Source organism: Heteronotia binoei, unplaced genomic scaffold, assembly GCF_032191835.1.
Source record: "Heteronotia binoei isolate CCM8104 ecotype False Entrance Well unplaced genomic scaffold, APGP_CSIRO_Hbin_v1 ptg000334l, whole genome shotgun sequence".
Taxonomy (NCBI): domain Eukaryota; kingdom Metazoa; phylum Chordata; class Lepidosauria; order Squamata; family Gekkonidae; genus Heteronotia; species Heteronotia binoei.
The window spans coordinates 685,297-710,271 of NW_026800018.1; the positions used below are offsets into that span (position 1 = coordinate 685,297).

Genomic DNA, 24,975 nt, shown 5'->3' on the forward strand with positions numbered 1-24,975 from the left:
AAATCATTAAAACATTTCAACAGTTCAAAATATGTAGTATGGTTCCAGGCTCACTCGCCAGGATCCACATGGCGGGTTTTCATTCTTATTGAGTGCCACATTTAATGATATTGTAAGATGTTATTTGGCACTCTGGATTTGTACTGGGATGGTTCAGGTGTCAGTGCTGTGGGCTGGTGGAATAGCGGTCACCTCCCCATTGCTTGCCAGGGGCAATGATTAAATATGTGGCAAACCATATGCCAAAATTGGTCAGATCTACAGATAACCCATTTGTGATGGTCCACATGGGAACAAATGACACATCCATGAACACCATCACAAGCATTAAGGATGACTATGAAGTTCTCAAGAGAAAGCTGAAGGCAATGGGGGTACAGTGGTATTCTCTTTAATCATTCCCATAAGAGGAAGGGGAACGCAATGGGAACAGAAGATAATGGAGGGGAACCATTGGGTGTATTGGTGGTGCCAACAGGAGCAATTTGGATTCTGAGACCATGGGCTAGTTTTTTTGGAACACAGCTTACTAGCATGTGATAGACTTCACCTAACAAGGTTGGGGAAGAATGTGTTTGGCAGGAACCTGGGGAAAGGTGATAGGCCCACTATTTGGTGAAAATGGAGAAACATGGATACAGAGGACAGAGAGAAAGCAGAAAGACTCACTGACTATTTTGCCCCACTCTTTTCCCTGAATAAGAGAATAGGATTATTTAGAGATGGTAGTTGGTAAGCATGATGTCTGGGCTGCTGGTTGACATGAACAGAGAGGCTGTTGAAAGGGATCTGGCTGCACTGGATGAGTACAAAACCCCTGGACCAGATGCGGTGCATCCAAGAGGGTTCAAAGAACTTTCTAGAGAGCTTGCAGAACATTTTCTATCATCTTCAAGGCCTCTCGGAGGATGGGAGATGTGCTACAAGACTGGAGGAGGACAAATGTTATCCTAATCCTCAAAAAAGGGAGGAAGGATGATCCAGGAAACTACAGGTCAATCAGTCTGACCTCTGTCCTAGAGAAAATACTGGGCCAGATTTTAAAGTGATTATTCTGCTAGCATCTGAATGATAACTTGGTGATATGGTTAAGTTAGTATATATTTGTCCCCAAAAGGTCCTGCCAGACCAATCTTGTTTCCTTTTTTTATCAGTGATGAGCTTACTGGATCATGGGAATGCTGTCAATATTGTTTATCTGGACTTCAAGAAAGCTTTTGACAAGGTTCCCCATTATGTTCTGATGTGTAAACTGGAGGAATATGGATTGGATTCTAGGATAATAAGGTGGATAGGTGACTGGTTAAAGAACTTCACTGAAATAGTAAGTTGTCAATGGCATTTCATCTGACTGGAGGGAGGTATCCAGTAGGGTGCCACAGCGCTTGGTTCTGGGCCCAGTAATTTTTAATATTTTGATAAAGAATATGGATGAGGGGGTGGAGGGACTACTCATTAAATTTGCTGATGACACCAAATTAGGAGTTGCAAACGCACCAGAAGGCAGAGAGAGAATTAAAAAAGATCTGAACACACTAAAAAAATGAGTGGATGTGAATTGAGACGCATGTATACAGACAGGGAAAGAATTCTACATAGCAGTTTGTGAACAAGATCTCGGGGTATGGGTGGAATATAAGCTAAATATGAGCAGCCAGTGTTATGCAGTGGCAAAAAAGGCTAATGTGGTTGTGGGACACAGCTTTAGTTGGGAAGGCCACACACATGCTTAAGTAACATCTTTAAGGGTTAATTCACACAGCTAGGCCTGACTGAGAAGAAGAAAAGACAGAAGAGTAACAACATTCCAGTCCTTTCTATAACAGAAACATAACTTACACTATGCCTTATGGAATCTCTACTTTGTTTCTAACAATAAAGTAAAGGGGGCCCTAAACCCCCAAACTGGATTTATCTGGTCAAGGTTCATGCGAAGTAGAATTTCTTTCTGCAACGTAAATTCTGACCAGTTAACTGGCACCAGCCTGGCAAAACTGTGTGTCATGAGAGCCAACTAATGTGTAGTTGGCTCTCATGACAAAATTATGCTGGATGTTACAGCCAATTAATATGTTTATATGCCAACATCCACCAACATGTCATCAAGGCTATATAAAGTACTGCTCACTCTGGAAGAGGGTAGAGCAGCCCAGTATACAGGCTTTGGGATAGCTTTGCTCTCAGTTTATTGCAAGAAACTTTTTTTTCTTCCTCCTCCATTAGACTTTGCTGATTGTTTCTATTGGTCAAGAACACTTAGAGCACAAATTTGTGAAACACGATCTTGGGGTGTATAACGTCCAGATCACAGGATGTCATCATCTTGCTGTATATTGCATTAGTCAGGTTGCACCTGGAGTACTGTCATCAAAAAGGATGTGGACGGAATGGAGCAGGTAGGGAGATCGACAAAGATGATCAGGGACCTAGAGACCAAACCCTACAAGGAAGGGCTGAGGGATCTGGGAATGTTCAATCAGGAAAAGCGGCTGATGGGGGACATGATAGCTCTCTTTAAGCATTTGAAAGGTTGTCAGAGTAGGGCAGAAAGCTGTTACTGCTGGCAGAAGACGATAGGGCCCATAATAATGGTGGAAATATACTGGTTGGATATTAGGGATTTTTTTAAACAGTAAGAGTAGTTCAGCAGTGGAATCAGCTGCCTAAGGAGGTGGTGACCTCCTCCTCATTGGCAGTCTTCAAGCTGCAGCTGGATGAACACTTGTTAGGGATTTTTTAAGCTGATCCTGCACTGAGCAGGGGGTTAGATTAGATGGCCTTTATGACCTCTTCCAACTCAATGATTCTATGGTATTTCCCCCCTACCATTAGACTTTTTTTGCTTTGCAGATCAACAACATGGAAAGTGCTTAATGGGGAGATTTATAGTATTTACTAACTGACTGCAGTAAGTTACTCAAAATATAAGAATGCTCAATAATTGAAACAGCAGTCTTTAAAGATTTTTCTTACAGCTAAACATAAATGGAAACTAACTAGGGGATTTTAATGTATTTTTAAAATACAGTTCTTCAGTCCCACGTATTTTGGATTAGAATTTAGCTATTTTAAAAAGTGTAACATTTCTTTAGGTTATGAGGTTGATTGATAGTAGTGTTTGAACTATCTGCTATCCTTTGGTACATCTTTCTCTATTGTTTAAGAGAGAATGCCATAAAAAGGAGGAGGAGGAGGAGATTGGATTTATATCCTGCCCTTCATCCACAGTCTTAGAATAGTTTACAATCTTCTTTCCCTTCCTCCTCACAACAGACACCCTGTGAAGTAGGTGGAACTGAGAAAGCTCTGTTGAGAACTTCTCTTAAGACAACAGCTCTGAGAGAACTTGTTACTGACCCAAGGTCATTCTAGCAGCTGCAAGTGGAGGAGTGGGGAATCAAACCCAGTTCTTCTCACAGATTAGAGTCCATGCTCTTAACCACTACACCAAACTGGCTCTTACTTAAACTTACTTGCTTAAACCTATTTAATGGTTTACTTAAACCTAGCCATTACCTATTAGACTTGCTAGAATGTTTTAAGGAGTCAGTAAGATCAAGGCCCAAGAGAGATCTGGCTGTTCTGCTGACATGAACCTCATGAACCTCCCAAAGCCACCTGGGAGGGTCATGGGAGGTCTGTGGTGGTGAACTACAAACTGGGCCCGGTTGGTCACAAATTTAGGTTTGTGAGCTGGTTCATGCCCATCCCTACTGGTAACAACTAAATAGGAAATGGGATAAAGTTTCAGTTACAGCTCTTTCACAAGGGCAGAGTACCTGGAAGCAGCTAATACCCTAACAATGACTTAACAATTCTGTAAGTAGTAAACCATTTGTTCCATCAAGTAGAAATAGTTGGTGATAAAGTGGGACCATTAAAAAAGTAAAATATTGTGGCAAAACAGAAAAAAGAGGGGTTGAAAGGCCCCAGAAAAATGCAGTGTCTCTTGATGTCTAAATTAATAGCCTCAACATCTAATCACCTCAGCAAGATGAGAGTCTTCTTTCTTACTTCTGGGACATCCATGGGGGACAGGCATTGATTAAACTCTAGACTAAGCAATTTATCCTCCATTAATTTATCCCAGGATAATTTATGAGAATCAAGTGGAGTCCATTTTAAAAGCTCAGGTAAGAACTCACATTCTACCAGGAAGAGTTTAGATTTTATTACAGCTGCCCAGGCCATAAGAGAAATTTGACTACAGCTTATTTCATAATAAATTAGAATTTGAAATACATTTGGGAGCTTGCAGAAGTGTGCATGGGAAGGAAGCCTGCATGCTCTCCAACCTATCTAAGGCTGCAGAGATCCAAATAGGAATTCCATATAATAGGAAGAATGACTGATAATATTAATCAGACACAGGATTCAGAGACATATTTTAAAGTACATTAGAGTCACATAAAAATAATCCTGAAAAAGGAGCATGCTAGGTTAACAATACCTCATTGAAACGTAAGTCCGAACTGTATGACATCATTGCACTTCAGTGTTTAATACTTGTCAGGAACCACCTCCTTGGGGTTAGAATTCTGGCTTGAAGCTTCTTTCAGCATCCTTTTCATGGGGCTTTAGGGCTGCCTCGGTGTTTAGACAGGAGGGGGTTACCACTCACCTGTAGTTTGAATCCTCTTCTCGAGCAGTTGGAGAGCTCCCACATTTTCTTCCCTGGAGCCCATATGGACTTTGTTTTAAGTGAGTGGTTGCAAGGAGGCTGGATCAGGGAACTGTGTTTAAGGAGACTGCCATTTCATAGGGCCTGTAAGACAGAGCTGTTCCACCGGGCTTTTGGTTGAGGCAGTGGGTGTCCTATTCCACCAACTATTCTATCTGTCGGCCTCCCTTGTTATGACATCATGCTTTACAGCCTGTTGAGGTGCTGAATCTGATTTTAATGCCATCACTTCTTGGGCCAAAAACTGTATTTTGTGGAATGTGCCCTTTCCATCGGTGAAGAACCGTATTTAGTTTTATCGTTGTTGTTTTGGTCTTATTGTATTGTTTTAAATTTGACTTGTTGGTTTTTACTGTGTAATCTATGTTGTGATCCGCCCTGAGCCCAGTATGGGAAAAAGTGGAATATAAGTTTTCTAAATAAATAAATAAAACCCATTAAAGTCTTCAGAATCTTGCTGTGGAGTTACATGGCTTAGAGAAGGCATTTAAAGTGACAGCAATACCTTTAAACACCTTTTTCCTCCCCCCATTGGAAACAGTGGAGGATGGGGGCACCTTCTTCTGGGGCCCCTGGAATTAGACCCCTAGTCCAATCATTTTGAAACTTGGGGGGGGGGAGTGTTGAGGAGAGGCACCAGCAGCTATGCATTAGATGTGGTACCTCTACCTCAAAAACTGTCCTCCAGATGTTCCCAGATCCTGAATAGTTACTAAATCTGAATACCATATCAGTATTGGGATTTGGGAATATTGGGCTTTTTTTTTTAGGTTCAATATACCTGCACCTGAAAAAGACTTTTTTGTGTGTGTGAATACCCCTGTTCAGGAGTGTATAGAATAGATCCTGTGCAAGCTAGAGACACCAAAGTCACAGGGGTTCTCCGACTGACTCTCCTCTACCTACTCTCCAAGTTCGGTGAGGATTGGGTTTACGGGGTCTGAGTTATGGCCCCCAAAGAAGATGCTCCCATGAAAGTGCTTTCTGGATAAATGTTTCTCCAGAAAGCACTTCCTTGGGGGCACCTTTTTTTTGAGGGGGCATAACTCAGGCCCCTTAAATGCTGTGGGAGCTGTTTTACCTGGTTACAAACCTCACTGGTTCGTTTGGCCCCTAAATGTTCATGATAGTTTGTGGTTTGCAAACCAGGCATGCCATGAATGGAACAGTATTTTTCTGGTTCATGCCCATTCCTAGCCACACCCTCCAGAGGGCACAGCTGCTTAGAGGTGCCATGGCCTGTTGCCATTATCTGGTGCGGCTGCTTTAATAACCTGTGCCTCTTATTTCATTTAATTAAGCAAATTTCATTTAATATATTTAAAGTAATGTTAGCTCCCTTCCAAGACATACCAATAGACTTTGAATCCTTTTGGAGGAGTGGCCAAAGGAAGAAGAGCAGGGGGTCACCCCAATTATAGTGTTGGACTTGATTCAACAGTCTCGGCTCAGTTCAGCAATTTTTGGGCCACATCGATTCAGTCTGACAGCTATCAGCACACAGAGACCTTCCAGAGGCCTCTCAAAGAAGAGAAGATGAGATCGGTTGCAGAGATTCTTGCTGTGAACTGTTTTTATGACCAATGGAGAAGCCTTTTATGTTTCTGTTATGACCACCTTCAATTTAATTTAATTATTAAATTTCATCAGCATGCAGCACTTTAGATTTAGCACTTAACACCCAGTGCTTGATAACTAGTACTCATAACTATTTACCTTAAACTTGCTGCTATAGCCATATAGGATCAAATTTACTGCTGCTAAGCTATGCAAGATTTTAGTTTTATGCTAATGAAATGTATTTTTTTGTAACCATTAATGCAAGTTATTGTTAGTTCTACAGATTGTGATTATTTATTGATTGTATTAGAATTTATCGTTATTAATTGACTAAATTGGAATTTTTAGTGGTTAATTAGTTAATTGATGAGATAGATTATAATTAGGAAATTTAGCTGTGGAAATTGATTAATTAATTAATGTACATATTAATAGGAACAAATTAGGATTTTAAATATAGATTGTAACGTGGCTTTTGCTAGCTAGTGCATTGAATTTGCTGGGAGAGTGAGAAGGGTAGACTGTTACTGTCAGGGGTCAGTGGGGAGTGGGTATAGGAGGAACTGGGCAGAGATATAGAAGGCCCACATTTTGGCCCACCAGTAAATGCTAGCAGGGTCATTGCCTGGCCTGATAGCACTACACTGGGGAGGCCATGTTAGGGTCGGGGATATTGGTCATTGAGGGGCAAGGAAGGTATGGCGGTGGGCATAGAGTGTGAAGACAAGGAAAGGGCCAGAGATATGGAAATGCTCGGACCCTTTCCCACCTATGTCCCATCCCAAAGCATGCTGGTTGTGGGGCTAGGAAGACCCCATCTCCGACACTGGTGTTGATTAATGCCAGGTCCATCAATGATAAGATTGCTACTCTGCAAGATTTTCTTGTGGAGCAGCAGGTGGACCTGGCATGTATGACGGAGACCTGGGTGTGGGAAGGCGACACTTTTGCCTTGAACCAGCTTACCCCACTCGGGTTCTCTGTCCTCCACCAGTCTTGGACAAATAGGCGGGGGTGGGGGGGGGAGTTGCTGTGTTTGTCCGGGATTCTTTTTCTTTCAGGGTGCTTCCTGTCCCAAACATCGCTGGCACTGAGTGTGTCGGCCTTGTGTGGGAAGCTGAGGAGAGTTTAGCAATCTGGGTGGTGTGCTGACTGCCTACTGAACCTACAGCTGGATGCTGTGTCCACCTGGGCATTGGACTTCCCCAGGCTATTAGTTCTGGGGGATTTCAACGTCCATGTTGATGACGCAGCATCTCAACAGGCACAGAACCTGGTGTCAACCATGGAGTCACTAGGACTCAGCCAATTTGTATCAGCTCCCATGCATCAGGCCAGTCACACGCTGGATTTGATCTTTGGGGCAGGTATATTACCAGATCTGGTGACAGCAGAGCGAGTTCCATGGTCAGATCTCATTATGCCCCAAAAGCCCGGTTAGACCTGAAACCTCCCCCCTGTTCAGGTGGTGAGCAGATTTATGCTTGCCCGCGGAGCCAAATGGACCCAGAGCGGTTTCAGGAGGCCCTGTGGGATCTGATGCCCCTTGGCGGGTCATTGAATGAGTTAGTGGAGGACTGGTACTCCCGATTCTCCACTGCCATCGATGACATTGCTCCCCGGCGCCCTCTTCGTTGTCGCATCAAAGCTGCCCCTTGGTATATCGTGGAGCTGCTGAGGATGAAACGGCAACTTAGATGGCTAGAGCGAGTATGGCGATGTGCTCATGACGAAGAGTCAAGAAGCTCTTATAGAACGTTTATGAAGGTCTATGAAGAGGCTGTGAAGTCCGCTAAGAAAGAGTTCTATGCGACCTCCATAGAGTCTGTGAAGTCACGCCCAGTCCAACTTTTTAGACTAATTCGGTCATTAACAGTCTTGCCATCAGGCAATCAGAATGGTAGAGAATTGGATATTGGCTCTGAGGCTTTTGCAACATATTTCGCAGATAAAATCCTGATTCTCCACCAGGACCTACCTGCTACGATTGATACATTACACGAGCTGGAAACCCCTTGGCCGTCTTCTGGTCCTATATTGGACTGCTTCAGCGGGCTCTTACCAGAGGATATGGACAGGATGCTGGCTGCAGTGAAGCCTACCACTTGCCTCCTGGATCCCTGTCCATCCTGGTTGGTGAAAACCAGCCTGGATGGTATCAGGGACTTCCTGGGTGATATTGTCAACTTGTCCCTTTCAACAGGGACCTTCCCAGAGAAACTGAAAGAGGCAGTGGTTTGTCCGCTTTTGAAAAAAAAACGTCATTAGACCCTGGGGTCTTGGCCAAATACCGCCCAGTTTTGAATTTACCGTTTCTGGGTAAGGTAGTTGAGAAAGCGATGGCGGAGCAGTTACAGGTTTTCCTGGATGAGACATCCGCCTTGGACCCATTCCAGTCTGGCTTTTGCCCAGGCCATGGGACAGAGACTGTCCTAGTCGCTCTCACAGATGACCTAAGACGGCACCTGGATCAAGGCAGGTCAGCGCTGCTGATACTTCTCGATCTGTCAGCAGCATTTGACACCGTCGATTACAATCTTATGACCCACCACCTCGCCGTCACTGGAATTCGGGGGGGGGGGGGTGGCCTTACAATGGTTTTCCTCCTTTCTCCAAGGACGGGGACAAAGGGTGGTGCTTGGTGAGCAGACTTCCTTGTGGCATCTACTTATATGTGAAGTGCCGCAGGGAGCCATTCTCTTGCCAATATTATTTAGCATCTATATGTACCCCCTTGCCCAGATTGCCCAAGGTTTTGGGATGGGTTGCCACAGGTACGCTGATGACACCCAGCTCTATCTGTTGATGAGTGGCCAGCCAGTCGCCGCCCCTGACCAGTTGTCTGAGGCATTGGGAGCCATGGCTGGGTGGTTACAACAGAGCTGGCTGAAATTGAATCCAGCCAAGACGGAGGTCCTGTACCTGAGTCGAGGTGGGGTGGGTATGGGCATCGAGCTCCCAGCTTTGGATGGTGCCACATTGGTGCCAGCCCAACAGGTAAAGAGATTAGGAGTGACCTTGGATGCCTCCCTTTCCATGGAGGCCCAGATCATGGTGGTTGCCAGGTCTGCCTTTTGTTATCTTTGGCAGATCAGGCAGCTAGCACCATATCTATCCCCCCAGGCCCTAGCTACAGTGATCCATGCAAAGGTCACTTCCAGACTAGACTACTGTAACTCGCTCTACGCTGGCTTACCCTTGGGACTGATCCAGAAACTGCAGCGGGTGCAGAATGTGGCGGCTTGCCTGCCGACTACACCGCCTTTATGGATGGGCATTCGGCCAGAGCGCCACAGTCTGCACTGGCTGCCCATTGAGTACTTGATCCACTTCAAGGTTTTAGTTCTAACGTTTAAAGCCTTATGTGGCCTGGGACCAACATACCTGTGGGACTGTCTCCCTCCACATATACCCAGGAAGTTGTTACATTTGGCCTCCCAACATCTGTTGGCCGTCCCCAGCCCAAGAGATCCCCCCCCTTGCCTCAACTAGGGCCAGGGCTTTTTTAGTCCTGGCCCCAACCTGGTGGAATCAGCTCCCTATTGAGATCTGGGCCCTACCTGGCTTATTAGCCTTCTGTAGGGCCTGTAAAATGGAGCTGTTCCGCCAGGCTTTTAGCTGAGGCTGTGGGCGTCTATTCTTGATCTGGTTGGCCTCCCCGACCAGCACTGTCATCTGTGCTAGGAAATGGATTAAAAACTGCCATGATGTGAGACGACTAGGCTGGGCAATATGTGATGACATGGTAATCTGAGTGCTGTTGAGTTGTCTGTTTATAGAAGAAGAAGAATTGCAGATTTATATCCCGCCCTTCTCCCTGAATCAGAGACTCAGAGCGGCTTACAATCTCCTATGTCTTTTCCCCCCACAACAGACACCCTGTGAGGTGGGTGGGGCTGAGAGAACTCTCACAGAAGCTGCCCTTTCAAGGACAACTCCTGCGATAGCTAAGGCTAACCCAAGGCCACTCCAGCAGGTGCATGTGAAGGCGTGGGGAATCAAACCCAGTTCTCCCAGATAAGAGTCCGCACACTTAACCACTACACCAAACTGAATGTTTTTATTGTATTTTATTGTTTTATCATATGTTGTACTCCGCCCTGAGTCCTACGGGGAATGGCCGGAATAGAAATATACTAAAATAAAATGAATATATTTATAACCTGCCTCTTAGTAATTATGCTCCTGAACAAACCATTTAAAACAATGAAAATATTAATCAAATTTAAACAATAGCAAGCAAAAATGAGTCGTGAAATAAAACATCTGAAAAATCACTCATACATCCTACAGGAAGAAAAGTAGTGATAAATAAACCTCATAATGTAAAAGCATTTGAAGTTGGCAAGGTGTCCACTGACAACCCACCCCCCCTCAGTCTCTGCTTCTTATGCTATGGATTACTTTTTGTCTAGCAACTTAGACTCCTACCTCAGTATTTAGATCTCCACTTAAATCTTCAAGGGATAAGTTCTCTTTCTTTCCCTCCCACTCATCCTTCTTTGGCTACTCCTTTTTCTTTTTTGCATTTTGTATGTGTGTGTGTGTCCATGCATGGAAGTAATGGTGACCTCTGGCAGCTCCTACTGGGGCACGGAGGACATTCAGAGAAGTGGCTTGATAGCCTGTCTCTGCCTTCACTATATGTGATAACGGCTTTCTCATGACTGTCACTTTGAATTGTGCATGGACACTAGCCAGCAGCCAGTACAGGTATTTTAAAACTACATTTTGCATCAACAGTAGCTTTTGAACATTCTTCAGAGGCAGCCCTTGAAAAGGCTCCCCCCCAAGTCAAGTCACAGACTAATGGCAACCCCATGGGGTTTTCAAGGCAAGAGATGTTCAGAGGTGGTTTGCCATTGCCCAACTCTATGTCACAACCTAATATTCCTTGGTGGTCTCCAGTGTTCCCTCTAAGCTGAGTTAGTGTGAGATAGCTCACAAATTTTTAGCCTCCAGCTCACACATTTTTGTCTTAGCTCAGGAAGGATGACCTCAGAGCACCCAAATTTATGCAGTAGCTCACAACGTTAATGCCAGTAGCTCACAATTTTCGTACTTGTAACGCACAAAGTAGAATTTTTGCTCACAAGGAGTCTAAGTTGCTAGACAAAAAGTAATCCATAGCATAAGAAGCAGCTTAGAGGGAACACTGGTGGTCTCCCATCCAAATATTAACTAGGGCCAATCCTGTTAGCTTCTGAGATCTGATGAGATCAGGCTAGCTTGGTCTATCTGGGCCAGGGGCTTCAGAAACAGCATTTTGAGTGGCATTTTTGTGCTGCAGTGGGTGGAGAGAGGTAGGGAAGTTGCACTCTGTGGACAGAAATCCCTTCCAGCAGGAGAAATTTCTGGTGGATATAAACTAGTTACCATAAAAGTTAGCTGAGAAAATTTATAGTGAAAACAACTTCTGTCTATAAAAGGCCAACACTGCAAGAAGAACTGACTGGTCAAATAGTGGACACAAATGGCTACTAATATACCTGTGTGCCTTTCGAAAACAGGCTATTACCTTTTGCACAAAGGTGACAAACCTGTCAGATAAATAAAAATGATAACCTTTTGGCAAGCAAATAAAAATAAATATGAAAATGCAGTACATACTTATCTCCCACAATTCCCAGGTTGATTGTTGGGTACCCATGTTCTTGAATTGTTGCTAGAAGGGTTGAACGATTACTGTCTCTAATCTTTCCTGGTAACAAGTCATCTTCAGGATTCAGTAGCTATACATGCAATCATAAAATAAAATGCTTCAATATTCAACCAGAGCTAATGAAACATAAAGGCATCTATTCTGTACATGTTCAAATTTCAGCTGAATTTAGGAAACAAAATGCTAGTCATTTTAATTTTTAAATTCATTTAATCAGGAAGAGCTTTAATGTAGTATTATGGTTTATTTGCTATACACTATACTAGAAAATAGCTTATTTGAAACAATGTTAAAATTTAGGAACATATGATATTAACAACGCAATCATATGCACAGTTGCCCTATTTTAAACTCACTGGAATAAATGGGCTTTGACTAGAATAACTCTGGTAAGATTACAGTGTTAGTATCTTGGATCATGATTATTATTTCTGCTGTTACATTCCACAGTAACTGTTTATCTGAGATAATATACTTGACTATAACATATATGTATGAATATGTGTATGTAATCCCTATGAAAAAGGCATGCTGCTCATTGGTGGCTGACTATAATTTCTCTCTCTTGAGAGATTTACAAAAAATTTAGGCTGCAGTATTTTCCAGAAATTAAAATCAAGGCCTAAGGTTTGGGCTACTTCAGTGAACTGTTACATACTGAATTGGTATTCTCTTAAAACCAGGTGCCTGCTGCTGTCTAGCAGAACCAAAAGCAAGGAGAAAAACAGAGGAAAGGATGAAGGCTGAACCTTTACTTAACAAGCAGTTTTGTCAATGATGTAAATACTGTAGTTTTTTCTGAGTATAAATGTTTATCCTTTCTCATTGTCTTTCTTGTTCTCCTTCAAAATCCAAGCAAGCTCCATTCATCATTTTTCTACATTTTCACTTTTAAATCTATATACATAGCAAATTAAGTGTTCCTATTTAAAAACAGTCCAAATCTCTGCACAGTGAATTTTATCTCTTCCTAGTCAGCATCAGCTTCTGAGCCACTGATCTGTTCATCCCCATGTTACAGTATGAAAGACAACACTTTCAAAACCAGCGCTTTGTTGAAATATTTAATATGCAAGAATTTCAGCATGCAACAAGCACATTAGGAACATAATTTTATTATATTTTGTTTCTATGGTACGGCAGAACACAGTTGTGGACTTATACAATAAAAAACAAAAGCCTCTTCAAAACTAGCCACTTATATGCTGAAAAATTTGAAAAAGACACTTTCTAGTTTGAGTAATTTGGAAGAGATTTGGAAGAGATTTCTATTTATTTGTGTGTGTTCTGTTTTGCAGTGCCCAGGTGAGCCTTCTCTAGAACCTCAGAATCTTGAGATCACAAATATGTGCACCTATGGAACAACAAAAAAAAATCTCCGGTGTTTTGGTTTATTTGAACAAGAGGGGAAAAATCAAAAAACAAAAGTGTAAACCCCACTGGAGTGCTCACTGGTTTGCCCTTGCAATCTGAAGAACAATCCAACTTTAGAGAGGAAAATTTGTGATTTATCCCTATAAAAATAGCTCTGATTTTTTTGGAAAAAAGGTATCAGTAATATTGGAAACAGTCTATATAAAATAACAGTAGTCAAACCACAATCATTTCCAGGACATGACCTGAAAGCACATGTTGCAACAACCCTGCTTTAGCTAACTGCTATCGCCTAGTCAGGGTCTGGATGTGAGATTGCTTAAATATCTAAAGCACGCTACCTTTAGTTCCTCAAAAAAAGAGGATGGATATAAATGTAATAAAGAAATAAGTACTATCATGCTTGTAGAAGACTTGTAAATGTTTGGATAGCAATATTTTATTACCTCATTCCCTGTGGACATGACTGCAACCACTGGAAACTTATTAACTTCAACTTCTGTTACCCCAACAGTTGCTAGGAGACCTATTTCTGATGGGCCCATGTGTGTTCCCTTGGCCAACACACATTCACCTCTTTTAATGTCATGTCCTATAGGTCTGAAAATGCACACAAAATGGAATACAATTGAAATGTATTCAAGTTAATAGACCGTTATCAAACAACTAACAAGATGAGATTTCAAAACCTATTCATACCAAACCACATTCAACTGACTGTTATCCTTATTTTCAAAACAAGTGTAAGGGTGACAACAAGCAATTCACTAACCTGATATCTTGGCCTGGTCGAGCCTGCACCAGAATACGCACCTCAAGTTCTTCAGTGCCCTGCATTTAAAGAAACAGTAAACATAATTTCTTACTAATTATTACATAGCTGCTATTTTATTATTAGACTGCATTGTGTATGAATGAATTTCAAATTTTGTTATTGTATAATCTCTACAAAGCATGTTATTAGATCCAAATATAACTGACTTTCAAAAATCTGTTGAAAAGAATGGTCCTAAGTCCACAATGCAGGAGAAAGATGATTCATTCTCCATTGTAGTACATCTTCTGTATTTTTAAAAGTGAGCAGGGGGTTGTATTCCTGACATAACTGCTTGTGACCCAGTTCAGTAGTCATAAAAAGTAATGACAAAATGCACGCATGTGTATATGTACCTCCTTCCACAAATGATATAGTACAGCTGTATAATTGTAAACTGATTTATTAATCAATTACATTTCAATACATTTACAAATATTAACATTTCAAATAAAATGTTTTAAGAAGGTCTTGAAGGAAGGAAACAGTTTCTCTTAAGCTAAATCTTTATTTAGCACTCTGGAATGAGATCTGTGTAAGTCATGTTAAGTGTTGCAGCATTTACAGTTATACAACTCCAGCTGTCTCCTAAAAGCTCCACATCTCTTTCCAAATATTCTCTCCTGCTACACATGCTGATCCCTATCATTCTCTCCCTCAACCCAATGAAAAACAAATTATACCAATTCAATTTAGGTGGCAGAAACTGTAACACGTGTACAGTGTTCTGTGTTTCAAATATGTATTGCTGGAGTGTATACAGCCACACAGCTGGGACTATAGAATGCCTCCTATAGTGATGTTACCATGTACCATTTTATTATCACTCACATCATCTGATTCCCTGATGAGTTCTGTGTCTTCTACTTGCACCACAGCATCAGCACCACAGGGTATTGGAGCACCAGTTGTAACTCGCATTACCTGACCAGGCATCACAGTCTGAGTCGGCTGAAAAATATCACTCAAGATCAACTAATTTTTAAAAGAGAGGAAATCTGAGAGCTGCATGACACTGCAGAAATAATTAGCAATGTTAAAAATAACCTTTGAAATACAGATACTAATTTTCTTAACACATTGCAATTAGCACTAGTCACATGCTAGACAAAATAACACCTGTTCAGCCATCCTGTGTCTAAGGCTTTCTCATCGATACATACAGACAAAAACGGTTCCATTCATATATCAAACAAAGCCATTTTATTAAACCAGCTATGTGCACACCAGTTAAATGCTTCAACAGTTAAATGCTATTTCCAGTTAGTGACTGTACTATCATTATGTGTTACTCAATGAGTGAATAGGCCTTATTGGCATTCTCACAAGGCAATTTTGGCTATATAGTATAATTAACTCATAGAGGCTATAAAAGAACTACCTGAGTCTGGCAGATTCTAACCAGCAGGGGCACTATATATCATCCCACAGGTCTCAGACTGAGAGTGTACCTCTCTCCTAACTCTGCTCCTTTCAACTTGAGCAAGAGTCAGTATGTTCTCCTCAGCCAATTTCCCTCTGCTTTATGAAGGGCTTGTCCCAGGGGTGGCCAAACTGTGGCTCTTTCACACATATTGTGTGGCTCTCAAAGGCATTTCTCTCTTTAAATCACTTCTCCAAGCGAATCTAGCTGGTGGCTTGGAGAATGCATTTAAAGTTAAAGTTTTCTTTTCACTTTTCCCTCTCTCCCCCATCTGTTTTCCTTCCTTCCTGCCTGCCTGCTTCTCAAACATCTGATTTCATGTCTTGTGGGTCTCAAACATCTGATGTTTATGCAATGTGGCTTTTACGTTAAGCAAGTCTGGCCACCCCTGTCCTGTCCTTAGGGTTGCCAGGTCTGGGTTGGAAAATACCTGGAGACTTTGAGGGTGGAGAGGGTGGGGTTTGGGAAGGGGAGGGGCCTCAGCATGGTACAATGCCATAGAGGCCACCCTCCAAAGCAGCCATTTTCTCCAGGAGAGCTGATATCTGCCAGCTGGAGATCAGTTGTAAAAGCAGAAGATCTCCAGGTCCCAGGAGACTTAGCAGCCCTACCTGTCCTGAGGCCAGTTCCTTTAGATGTTCCACCCCTCTGGAACTCTCACAGGATCTAAGCAATTTCTGGGAGAAGCTGCTGCCATGTCCACATTCCAGCAGTGACTCTTCTCCTTGTTTCCCACTTGTGGCTCAAGGCTGCTTTCCACCTAATCATCAGTCAGTGGGCTGTTAAAGGTCCAGTCCCAGTCTATCATTGGAGCAGCAGCCTTTGTCCTGAAGGCACCATGTGGGTTGCTGCTTTGGTGTGTGCACCCTAAGGAGTCTCAGAGTGGCTTACAATAATCCTACCTTCCTCTTCCCACAACAGACACGCTGTGAGGTAGATGGGGCTGAGAGAACTGTAACTGACCCAAGGTCACCTGGCTGGCTTCATGTGGAGGAGTGCGGAATCAAATCCAGTTCTCCAGATAAGAGTTCACCACTCTTAACCACTATACCATACTATCACTCACTATGTAATCTTACAATATAAACCTCTGTCATTTGTGGTATTCTACATAAGTAACTGACACAACTTTTCTTTGTTTAGTAGTGACCTAGCCTAACTGCATTTTTTTCCCATATATGATGTGACTGGGTTGGATCTAAGGATTTCCTTCTTTTAAGAGAGGAATTGTCCTCCACCAAAGGAAGTCTCCTCAGTTAGCAGAAGGGAACCTTCAGACCCAACCCACTATGTTCATGACAAATGAAGAAATGCCTCTGATATTAAAATTATCACAAGGAAAACATATTGCACTCACTTGCTCACCAGCTTGGGATTCCCCAATGATGAAACGATCCCCAGGTCCATCAGCAGCTGTGAAATAACACAGCAGCAAGGTAATTATAATTGTAGACAAATCATAGAATTATTGCTATTATTATACTCATTCTACTATATGTTTTTATATTTTTATGTGTTTATACTATGTTTCATTTAATTTTTAAATGCTCTTAATGTTTTGCTTTAATGTTTGCTGCCTTGGAAACCCTGAACTGGGAGAAAAGGTGACTCATAAATGTTTTAAATAACTAAAAGAAAATAAATAAAACAATGCGGATGTTTTTGCTTCCAAATTTGAGCATTTTCACAAGTTGCAACCATTGTTCCCTCTAAGCTGAGTTAGTGTGAGCTAGCTCACAGTTTTTTAGCTTCTGGCTTACACATTTTTGTTTTAGCTCAGAAACAGTGGCCCCAGAGCAAACTAATGTATGCAGTAGCTCACAACTTGAATGCCAGCTCATGAAGTAGAAGTTTTGCTCACAAGACTCTACAGCTTAGAGGGAGTACTGGTTGCAACATAATGCAGTAATCATAACTGGATTTATGCAACAGGGTGCAAGTGCTCCCAAACTCTGTTAACCTCCTCCCCTCAATTCCATTTTAAGATTTCGTAGCACAAACTTTTTTACAAGTTTTATTTATTTAGAGTTTGGCTTTAAGAAGTAAAAAGCATTTACTGCGTTGTTTCAGTTTCTGAGCATTCTCTCTTTTTTTAATTGACTGATCATTTACGCCATGACCTTTCAAAATGTGTCTGTTGGAAAAACACTATTATTTATTTTTGCTTTAAAAAAACCAACAACACAGATTCCTAAAGCGTGACATAAAATAAACCCTCTGATAGTGCAAGTTGGGTTGGTTACCGAAAACCCCCTGGCATGTCCCCTCATGAGCTTCAGGGGTGGCTTGTTCTGAGAATCTTAGTCTGGATATGACCTTCCCAAGAGTCATTGAAAATCCTACCATTGGAACAGCCTGGCAGAGACTGGGTCAGAATAGGTTGTGCCTTCCCCTGACCACTCCCTCTCTTATTTATCTTCCATGGAGACAGATCAAGATGGGTAGCTGTGTCAGTTTGTCTGTAGCAACAGGAAAGTATAAAAGTCCAGTAGCACCTTACAAACCAACACAATTTGTTCACTTGACCATAAATTTTAAGTCTTTAAGGTGCTACTGAACTGTTTTTTCTTTGTCTGAAGCTATGAAGTCTGAAGCAAAGTTGGAATGGTGAAAGAGGACAGAGTGTCTACATTGAATGCAAGTCTTGGGGCCTGCCAGGTCTAGAGGAAAAGTTGCAGTGGCTGGTCCTGGGATCTGAGGAATAACAGCCAGGGTCCTCAGAAAAATGCAACTGGTACCTGCAGCTCTTCCAGGGTATGGAAAAAGTATAGAGGGGGAGAAGGAATTGTAGTCCCTTTGTCTATTGTGTGTTCTTTTTTTGCACTTTTTTCATTCAGATGCTATTTAATGTGCTTCGGCACTTTCTGAATAATAAAGGCAGAGAGTTGGAGTGAAGCCCCATTGATAATTGAGGGAAGTGAAGGGGAGAGCTACCCTCTGAAAGCTAATGAGCCTTCACATTGCCCCCTCTGCTGCCTTGGGGATCTTTTCTCATGGCCAAGGCCAGTGGAGGTGCTAGGGAAGCACTCTTTCAGTGCTGGTACTTTCAAGGGCTTTCTGGCCTTGTATAGTTGGGGGAGTGAGAGGTGCTAGCGTGCATGAACTGCAGGTGGCCTACTGACGGGCCCAACTGCTATGGGTGCTTTGGAGTGAGAAAGAGCCTGCTGTCCACTCCCAGTCCCTGCCAGTGCTTTGGTGGGTGAGAAGAATAGGGCTGCCAGCCCCAGATTGGGAAATACCTGGAGATTTTGGGTGTGGAGCCTGAGGAGGGGAAGGGGAGGGACTTCAGTGGGTATAATACCATAGGTTCTGACTTTCAAAGTGGTCTTTTTCTCCAGATGAACTGATCTGTATCACCTGAAGATCAGCTGTAGTAGCAGATCACCAGCCACCACCTGGAGGTTGGCAGCTCTAGAAGAGAGTGGCAGCTGAAGAAGACACAAAGGTTGCTATTGTGGAGGTTTGTACCAAGGCATTGGAAAATGAAGGAGCAATGCTGTCCTCCTGAAGCAACTCATTGCCAATGGCTACTGTGGGACATTCTTTCCAAGACAGCTTTTTCTCCCCCACCCCCCGGCTCCTGCTAGCAAGCAGAAGGGATGGAATTGCTGCTGATTTCTTAAGGTGTTTCAGCATTTTCTCCTGCTTTTCCATAAATAAGATGAAAGAGCTGTAAACTTTGCAGAAAGGCACAGGAAGCCAAAAGCAGAGCTACTACTCTTTATTGATACTAAATTGGGAGGGGTTGCAAATACAGTAGAAGACAGAAACAGGATACAGGACGACCTTGACAGCCTGGAAAACTAGGCTAAAACCAATAAAATGAATTTTAACAGGGATAAATGTAAAGTTCTGCAATTCGGTAGGAAAAATCCCATGCATAGTTATAGTATGTGTGAAAAGGATCTAGGGGTCTTAGTGGATCATACGCTGAACATGAGTCAACAGTGTGATGCAGTGGCTAAAAAAGGCAAATGCAATTTTGGGCTGCATCAACAGAAGTATGGTGTCCAGATCACGTGATGTGATGGTATCGCTTTACTCTGCTCTGGTAAGACCTCACCTGGAGTATTCTGTTCAGTTTTGGACACCACATTTTAAGAAGGATATAGACAAGCTGGAACAGGTCCAGAGGAGGGTGACGAAGATGGTGAGGGGTCTAGAGACCAAGTCCTATGAGGAGAGGTTGAAGGAGCTGGGCATGTTTAGCCTGGAGAGGCAGTGCCTGAGAGGTGATATGATCACCATCTTCAACTACTTGAAGGGCTGTCATCTAGAGAAGGGGTCCCCAACCCCTGGGCCACAGACTGGCCCCGGTCTGTGGCCTGTTTCTGAGTTGGCTGTGCAGCCGCCTGCCCACCCCACCAGCGCAGCCTCGTCGTCACCGCACTCAGCCTCACTGTCCCCCGTTTATACCACTTTAAGGACAGGGAAGGTGCCATGAAGTGCTTTCCTGGCCGACCTCCCCCGCCCCCTGCTGATCAGCTGATCCAATCAGCAGGGAAACCTGCAGCAGCAGCGGCAAGCGACCGCTGAAACAGCTGCGCTGCCGTAGTTTTCCGGCCGATTGGATCAGCTGATCGATGGGGGGGGGGAGGTCGGTCTGGAAGGCGCTTTACCTTCCCTGGCCTTAAAGTGGTAAAAACAGGAGGTGGTGAGGCTACGTGGGGACGGGCGGCAAGGCTGTGGGGGCTAGGGCAGAGGAGGGAGGAGGAAACGGGGGGAGGAGGAGGAGGCGGCGCCGCGGGGGGGGGGGCAGCTGCTGGCTCTGGGGCCGGTCCCTGGGATAAAAAAAGTTGAGGGCCTCTGATCTAGAGGATGCTGTGGAATTTTCTGTGGCCCCAGAAGGTAGGACCAGAACCAATGGGTTGAAATTAAACCAAAAGAGTTTCCGGCTCAACATTAGGAAGAACTTCCTGACTGTTAGAGCGATTCCTCAGTGGAACAGGCTTCCTCGGGAGGTGGTGGGCTCTCTTTCCTTGGAGATTTTTAAACAGAGGCTAGATGGCCATCTGATAGCAATGAAGATCCTGTGAATTTGGGGTAGGTATTTGTGGGTTTCCTGCATTGTGCAGGGGGTTGAACTAGATGACCCTGGAGGTCCCTTCCAACTCTATGATTCTATGATTGTGCTCTGTTTTCCCTGTGCTTCTAGTAGCTGTAGTGCAGAACTGCATTAGAAGTGAAATTAATCAGACACATTCTGCGGGTAGCCTGATGCTGGCTTCAGGGGTCCTCCAGGTAACTTGGGCCTGGGAATTTTGTGCCCTAGCTTCCTCCCCCCGAGGCCCTAGAGTACCTCAGAACTCACAAGCAATGGACTTATTACAAGTTCCTTGGGCCAAGCTACAATGTTATGATTTTTAGCCAGTTGTATCTTGGCTCCTTGACCTGACTTTGAACCAGTCAGTCACATGTCTCCCTGTCAGCCATGGTCCCAGTCCAAACTAGGACCCTGCATGAGTTGGAAAATTACTTCCCAGCAAGTAGCTTGCCACTGATGTTTGAATGTCAGATACAAAGTCAAGTTAGGGTACAGAGACACAGTACATTAAAATCATAACATATAGATGGTCCTACAGATAACCTAGTAATTTTCCATCTGGTAGGACAGAAGGGATTTGAAAGTACTTAAAAGGGAAACTTTCAGAAAAAAAGAGGAAGACAATTTTAGAATGGGAAAGCTTTAAGTAAGAAGAGAAACTTGGCTTGTAATAGCCAGAAATAGCTTGGATAAAGAGGCCAAAATAAGGAACTTCAATGAGAAAGTCTATAAGTGAAAAAGAATAAAACAGAAGTCTATTCTGCCTAAAGAACACACCATCATAAAGGGGCAGAGGGGATGATGTTTACCACTTATTTTATTTTCTCTTGCCCATTTGTGAAATAATTTTTGCTTACATACTTTCCTTTTTTTTGTAACCAATGATACTACCTCTAAATGATAATAATTATTTTTTTATGGTATAAGTTTATGATTATCTTTCTGTACCCATATAAAAGCCTAATTTGGCCTCTGCTTACCAATCTACAAAGAGAGAGTCTCCTGCTTGGATCTGAACTCTAACAAGCAAGATTTTCAGGGCTTCTCCCTATGTCCCAGATAATTTGGAATATGTGGTGATGAAAGGCATGGGGAGGTGTCTTAATTTTAAGAATTTTAAAAGACAAAAATAGAGAATTTAGATTCCAGAAAACTAATCAGGCATCTCTTTAAAATAGTCTGGGAATTGTGGTAGTTAAAGGAATCTTATTTTGGGGGATGGTTAGTAGAAGAAACTCATTAAAGACTAATGGCTTGGGACCTGATCCAGTTAGTTAAATTCTGCAAAGCCAATGGCAGAATGAGGTGTGTGTGGAGGGTGATGGTGGCCTGTTTTGGCACAGTCATTATGGAAACTCTCAGAACCCTCAAGTCTCAAATAAGAACATGTATTTTCATTCACTAATCTGTATGGAGATAGTGACATTCAGTGAAATGCAATGTAATTTTTCAAAGACTAGCTTTCCACACACACCTTCCCCCTCCCAGTTGGCTACTGCCAGTAAAAATCAAGCCGCTGCCTTGGAAAGAGAATGCTAAAAGAGACTGGCATGTAGAATTTGAGTTCAGATACAGATAGTAAGTATTTTGGCTTTTGGAAGAAGCTATTATACAACGAAACGTGACAGGACAATTATAGGACAGGTAGCACGTGAAGGACAATTATACCCTTCAAGTTGACTGTTTTGTATGGACTCCTAATACGCCTCTGAATAATGGACAGATGTTTACAATTTAGTGATTAAGGAGAATTTTGGAGCCATATATATATATATATATATATATATATATATATATATATATATATATATATATATATATATATTGCACTTACATTTTGGTGCTGTGCTTGTCAGTGTTATTTGTACTTTGTGTATTTGTGAATGAATTTTTGATACTTCGTATATTTGAGAGTTATTATTTTCCTAGCACAGTTGTTTGATATAGCCTAGTAAAAATCAGCTGGCAGATTTGTTCTTTCCCCACTTTTCTATAGTTAGTTTTAGACTAATTCTAAATAAGTCTTTTCCAAGATGATTGCCTGCCTGATTGCCACATAGTCTCAGTCTATTTATCACCAGAATGTGGATGGGCCCTAATGTGTACAGAGATAATTTTTACGATAACGTAGACACCAATCGCTTCTTTCCTTTCAGTGTTTTCTCACTATAATGGCCTGCAGCTCAGCAGTGGGTCTCCTGAAGTATTCTGGTAGGGTCATGCCATATGGGGGAACCACTCTCTACTGGGCCCTGCCAAACACATCTGGCAACATTTCTAAAATGCAAGGAATATGTCTGGATTTTTTTCACACACTAGTATCCTTACTAACAGTGACAAAAAAGCAAAAGAAACCATAGCAGAACAGTAGAACCACAAAATTAAAAGTGAAACTGATTTACTTCCAGTCTAATACATTTATTGGACTACAATAAGAACAAGTATAAATAAAGCTTATGAACCTTAGATGAATATGAATCTGTCCATCTTTATGTACTCTAGCTACACTTGAATATGCATTAGTTACAAAACAGCTGGAGCACCTTAGATGCTAATTTATAAAGCCTTCAGTGAAAGTAATAACAGTTGTAATCTCAGATAACAAACTTTTTGAAGACCATTTAAATTATATTAAAACAGCTTGAGTAAGATTGCTTAGAGTAAGGACTACAGACTGAAGGCACAGTCTGGCAGTGTTTCTGAAGTTAAACATGATATGTGCTGGATTAATCCTTGGATGGAACTCTGCTTGGGAATGTCTTCCATGCTGCCAAGTTCCACCAGAGAAAAAAGGCATGGCATAAATTTAATAAATAAATAATATATCCTTGGATCTTTGGCCATCATTGGACTTGCTGCTCTATACAGCATATAGCTTCGATCTGTCAGAGCATTTCTGCAGACAGAATTTCTGCCTATAGATAGTGAGTTTCTCCCCTCTTGCTGTAGTGCTACATGCCCCCTGAAATGCTGACTGAGAGCAGAATTTCAGGTGACATTTGGGGCTGCAGTGGATGGGGAAATGAGAAAGTCACCATCTGCAAGTAAAAAAACTTCTGCCATGGAGAAACACTGGTTATGCCTAGATAAGCAAGTAATCCACTATAAAGCTAGATGTATAAGAATCAACTTAATGGGCAAAGTCATAAGCACTTACCTCTGACGGCATAACCATCTTTTACTGAAGCTGGAAATGGTGGTAGGTTGTCTTTTGCATAAACATCTTGGGCAAGAACTCTGCCCATTCCATCTAACAGAGGTGGGAGAGACAGAAAGAAGAAACAAATCCTTGTTAGAAAATTCAGAGTAAAAAGACTAAATCTGCACGTTTCTACTGATTAAGTTCATCTATAGATAACACCTCTCCGTTAACTTTTGGTTTCTGCAAATATCAATAAAGTGATTTGAAAAACTTAAGATTCAAATAAAGAAGTAAGATATGTGGTTCAATCAATCTCCAGTTTGCATAAGGATTATCATGGTAGTGTTTTACCCATAGTTTAATAGCTAGACTGTGTGCAGGCAACTAAGAAACAAATTATTTATCTATTACCTGAAAAACCATTTTAAAAATACACTAAAAACCAACTTAGAAAAGATAATATTTTGTGCTAGATGTTATTGCAGAATTGTGAGCAGAACAGTAATATGGTTTTTTTTCTTTAGATAGGTACCTTACTAGTAACACATTACTAGTTGGAGAGATTTTAGACCTTTTGAAATCAATTTTGTTAATGATGTACAGATTGATTAAAAAAACTAGAGGGATAATGCTTCTATACTCTGTGAAAAGCATCAAGTATATCAATACAGCAACATTTTAAGCATATGTCTATTTATTCAGAAATATGAATATGTAGAATAAAGCAGGTTACATTGTATGTATGACAATGACTGAATTAGGCTTGCCAGCCTCCAGATGGAGTGTGGAGATCTCAGCTCCCCTGGAGAAAATAGGAAAATAATCAAATCACCGGTCAACAATAAATATTCACTCTCATTGTATGTACATGCTATTGATTTAGTGCAAATATAAGACAAAATAAAGAAAGAAGGAACAAATAAGGTATTTGTACTCCCCCAAATTATACACTTAAATGTTTCTGCATAGGAAAGACAGGTTGCTTACCTGTAACTGTAGATCTTCGAGTGGTCATCTGTGCATTCACACCCATGGGATAGTGCCTGCGCCCGGGATTTTTCCGCGCTCGGCGCCAATGGGCATGCGCAGGCGTCCCAGTATACATGCTCACTGGCACCAGCGCGGGGATCCCGCCAGTTCCTTCCTGACCGCCGGAAGCCCCTACTGGAGGGAGACCGTCAGCAGTGGGGAAGGAGGGCGGGTAGTGTGAATGCACAGATGACCACTCGAAGATCTACAGTTACAGGCAAGCAACCTGTCTATCTTATTCGTGGT

General features: G+C 42.3%; 1 protein-coding gene across 16 annotated transcripts in view; it reads right to left on the reverse strand.

Moving 5' to 3' along the window:
- LOC132590604 (gephyrin) overlaps nucleotides 1-24,975 on the reverse strand; it is a 686,862-nt gene that overhangs the window by 52,826 nt on the left and 609,061 nt on the right. For all 16 annotated transcript variants that reach the window (XM_060263562.1, XM_060263569.1, XM_060263559.1 and 13 more), the window contains 6 exons: nucleotides 23,716-23,808; nucleotides 16,872-16,927; nucleotides 14,923-15,042; nucleotides 14,050-14,108; nucleotides 13,724-13,877; nucleotides 11,852-11,973 (listed from right to left, as the gene is read on the reverse strand). In XM_060263562.1, coding sequence (XP_060119545.1) covers nucleotides 11,852-11,973; nucleotides 13,724-13,877; nucleotides 14,050-14,108; nucleotides 14,923-15,042; nucleotides 16,872-16,927; nucleotides 23,716-23,808 — 604 coding nt within the window. The remainder of the gene's footprint in view (nucleotides 1-11,851; nucleotides 11,974-13,723; nucleotides 13,878-14,049; nucleotides 14,109-14,922; nucleotides 15,043-16,871; nucleotides 16,928-23,715; nucleotides 23,809-24,975) is intronic.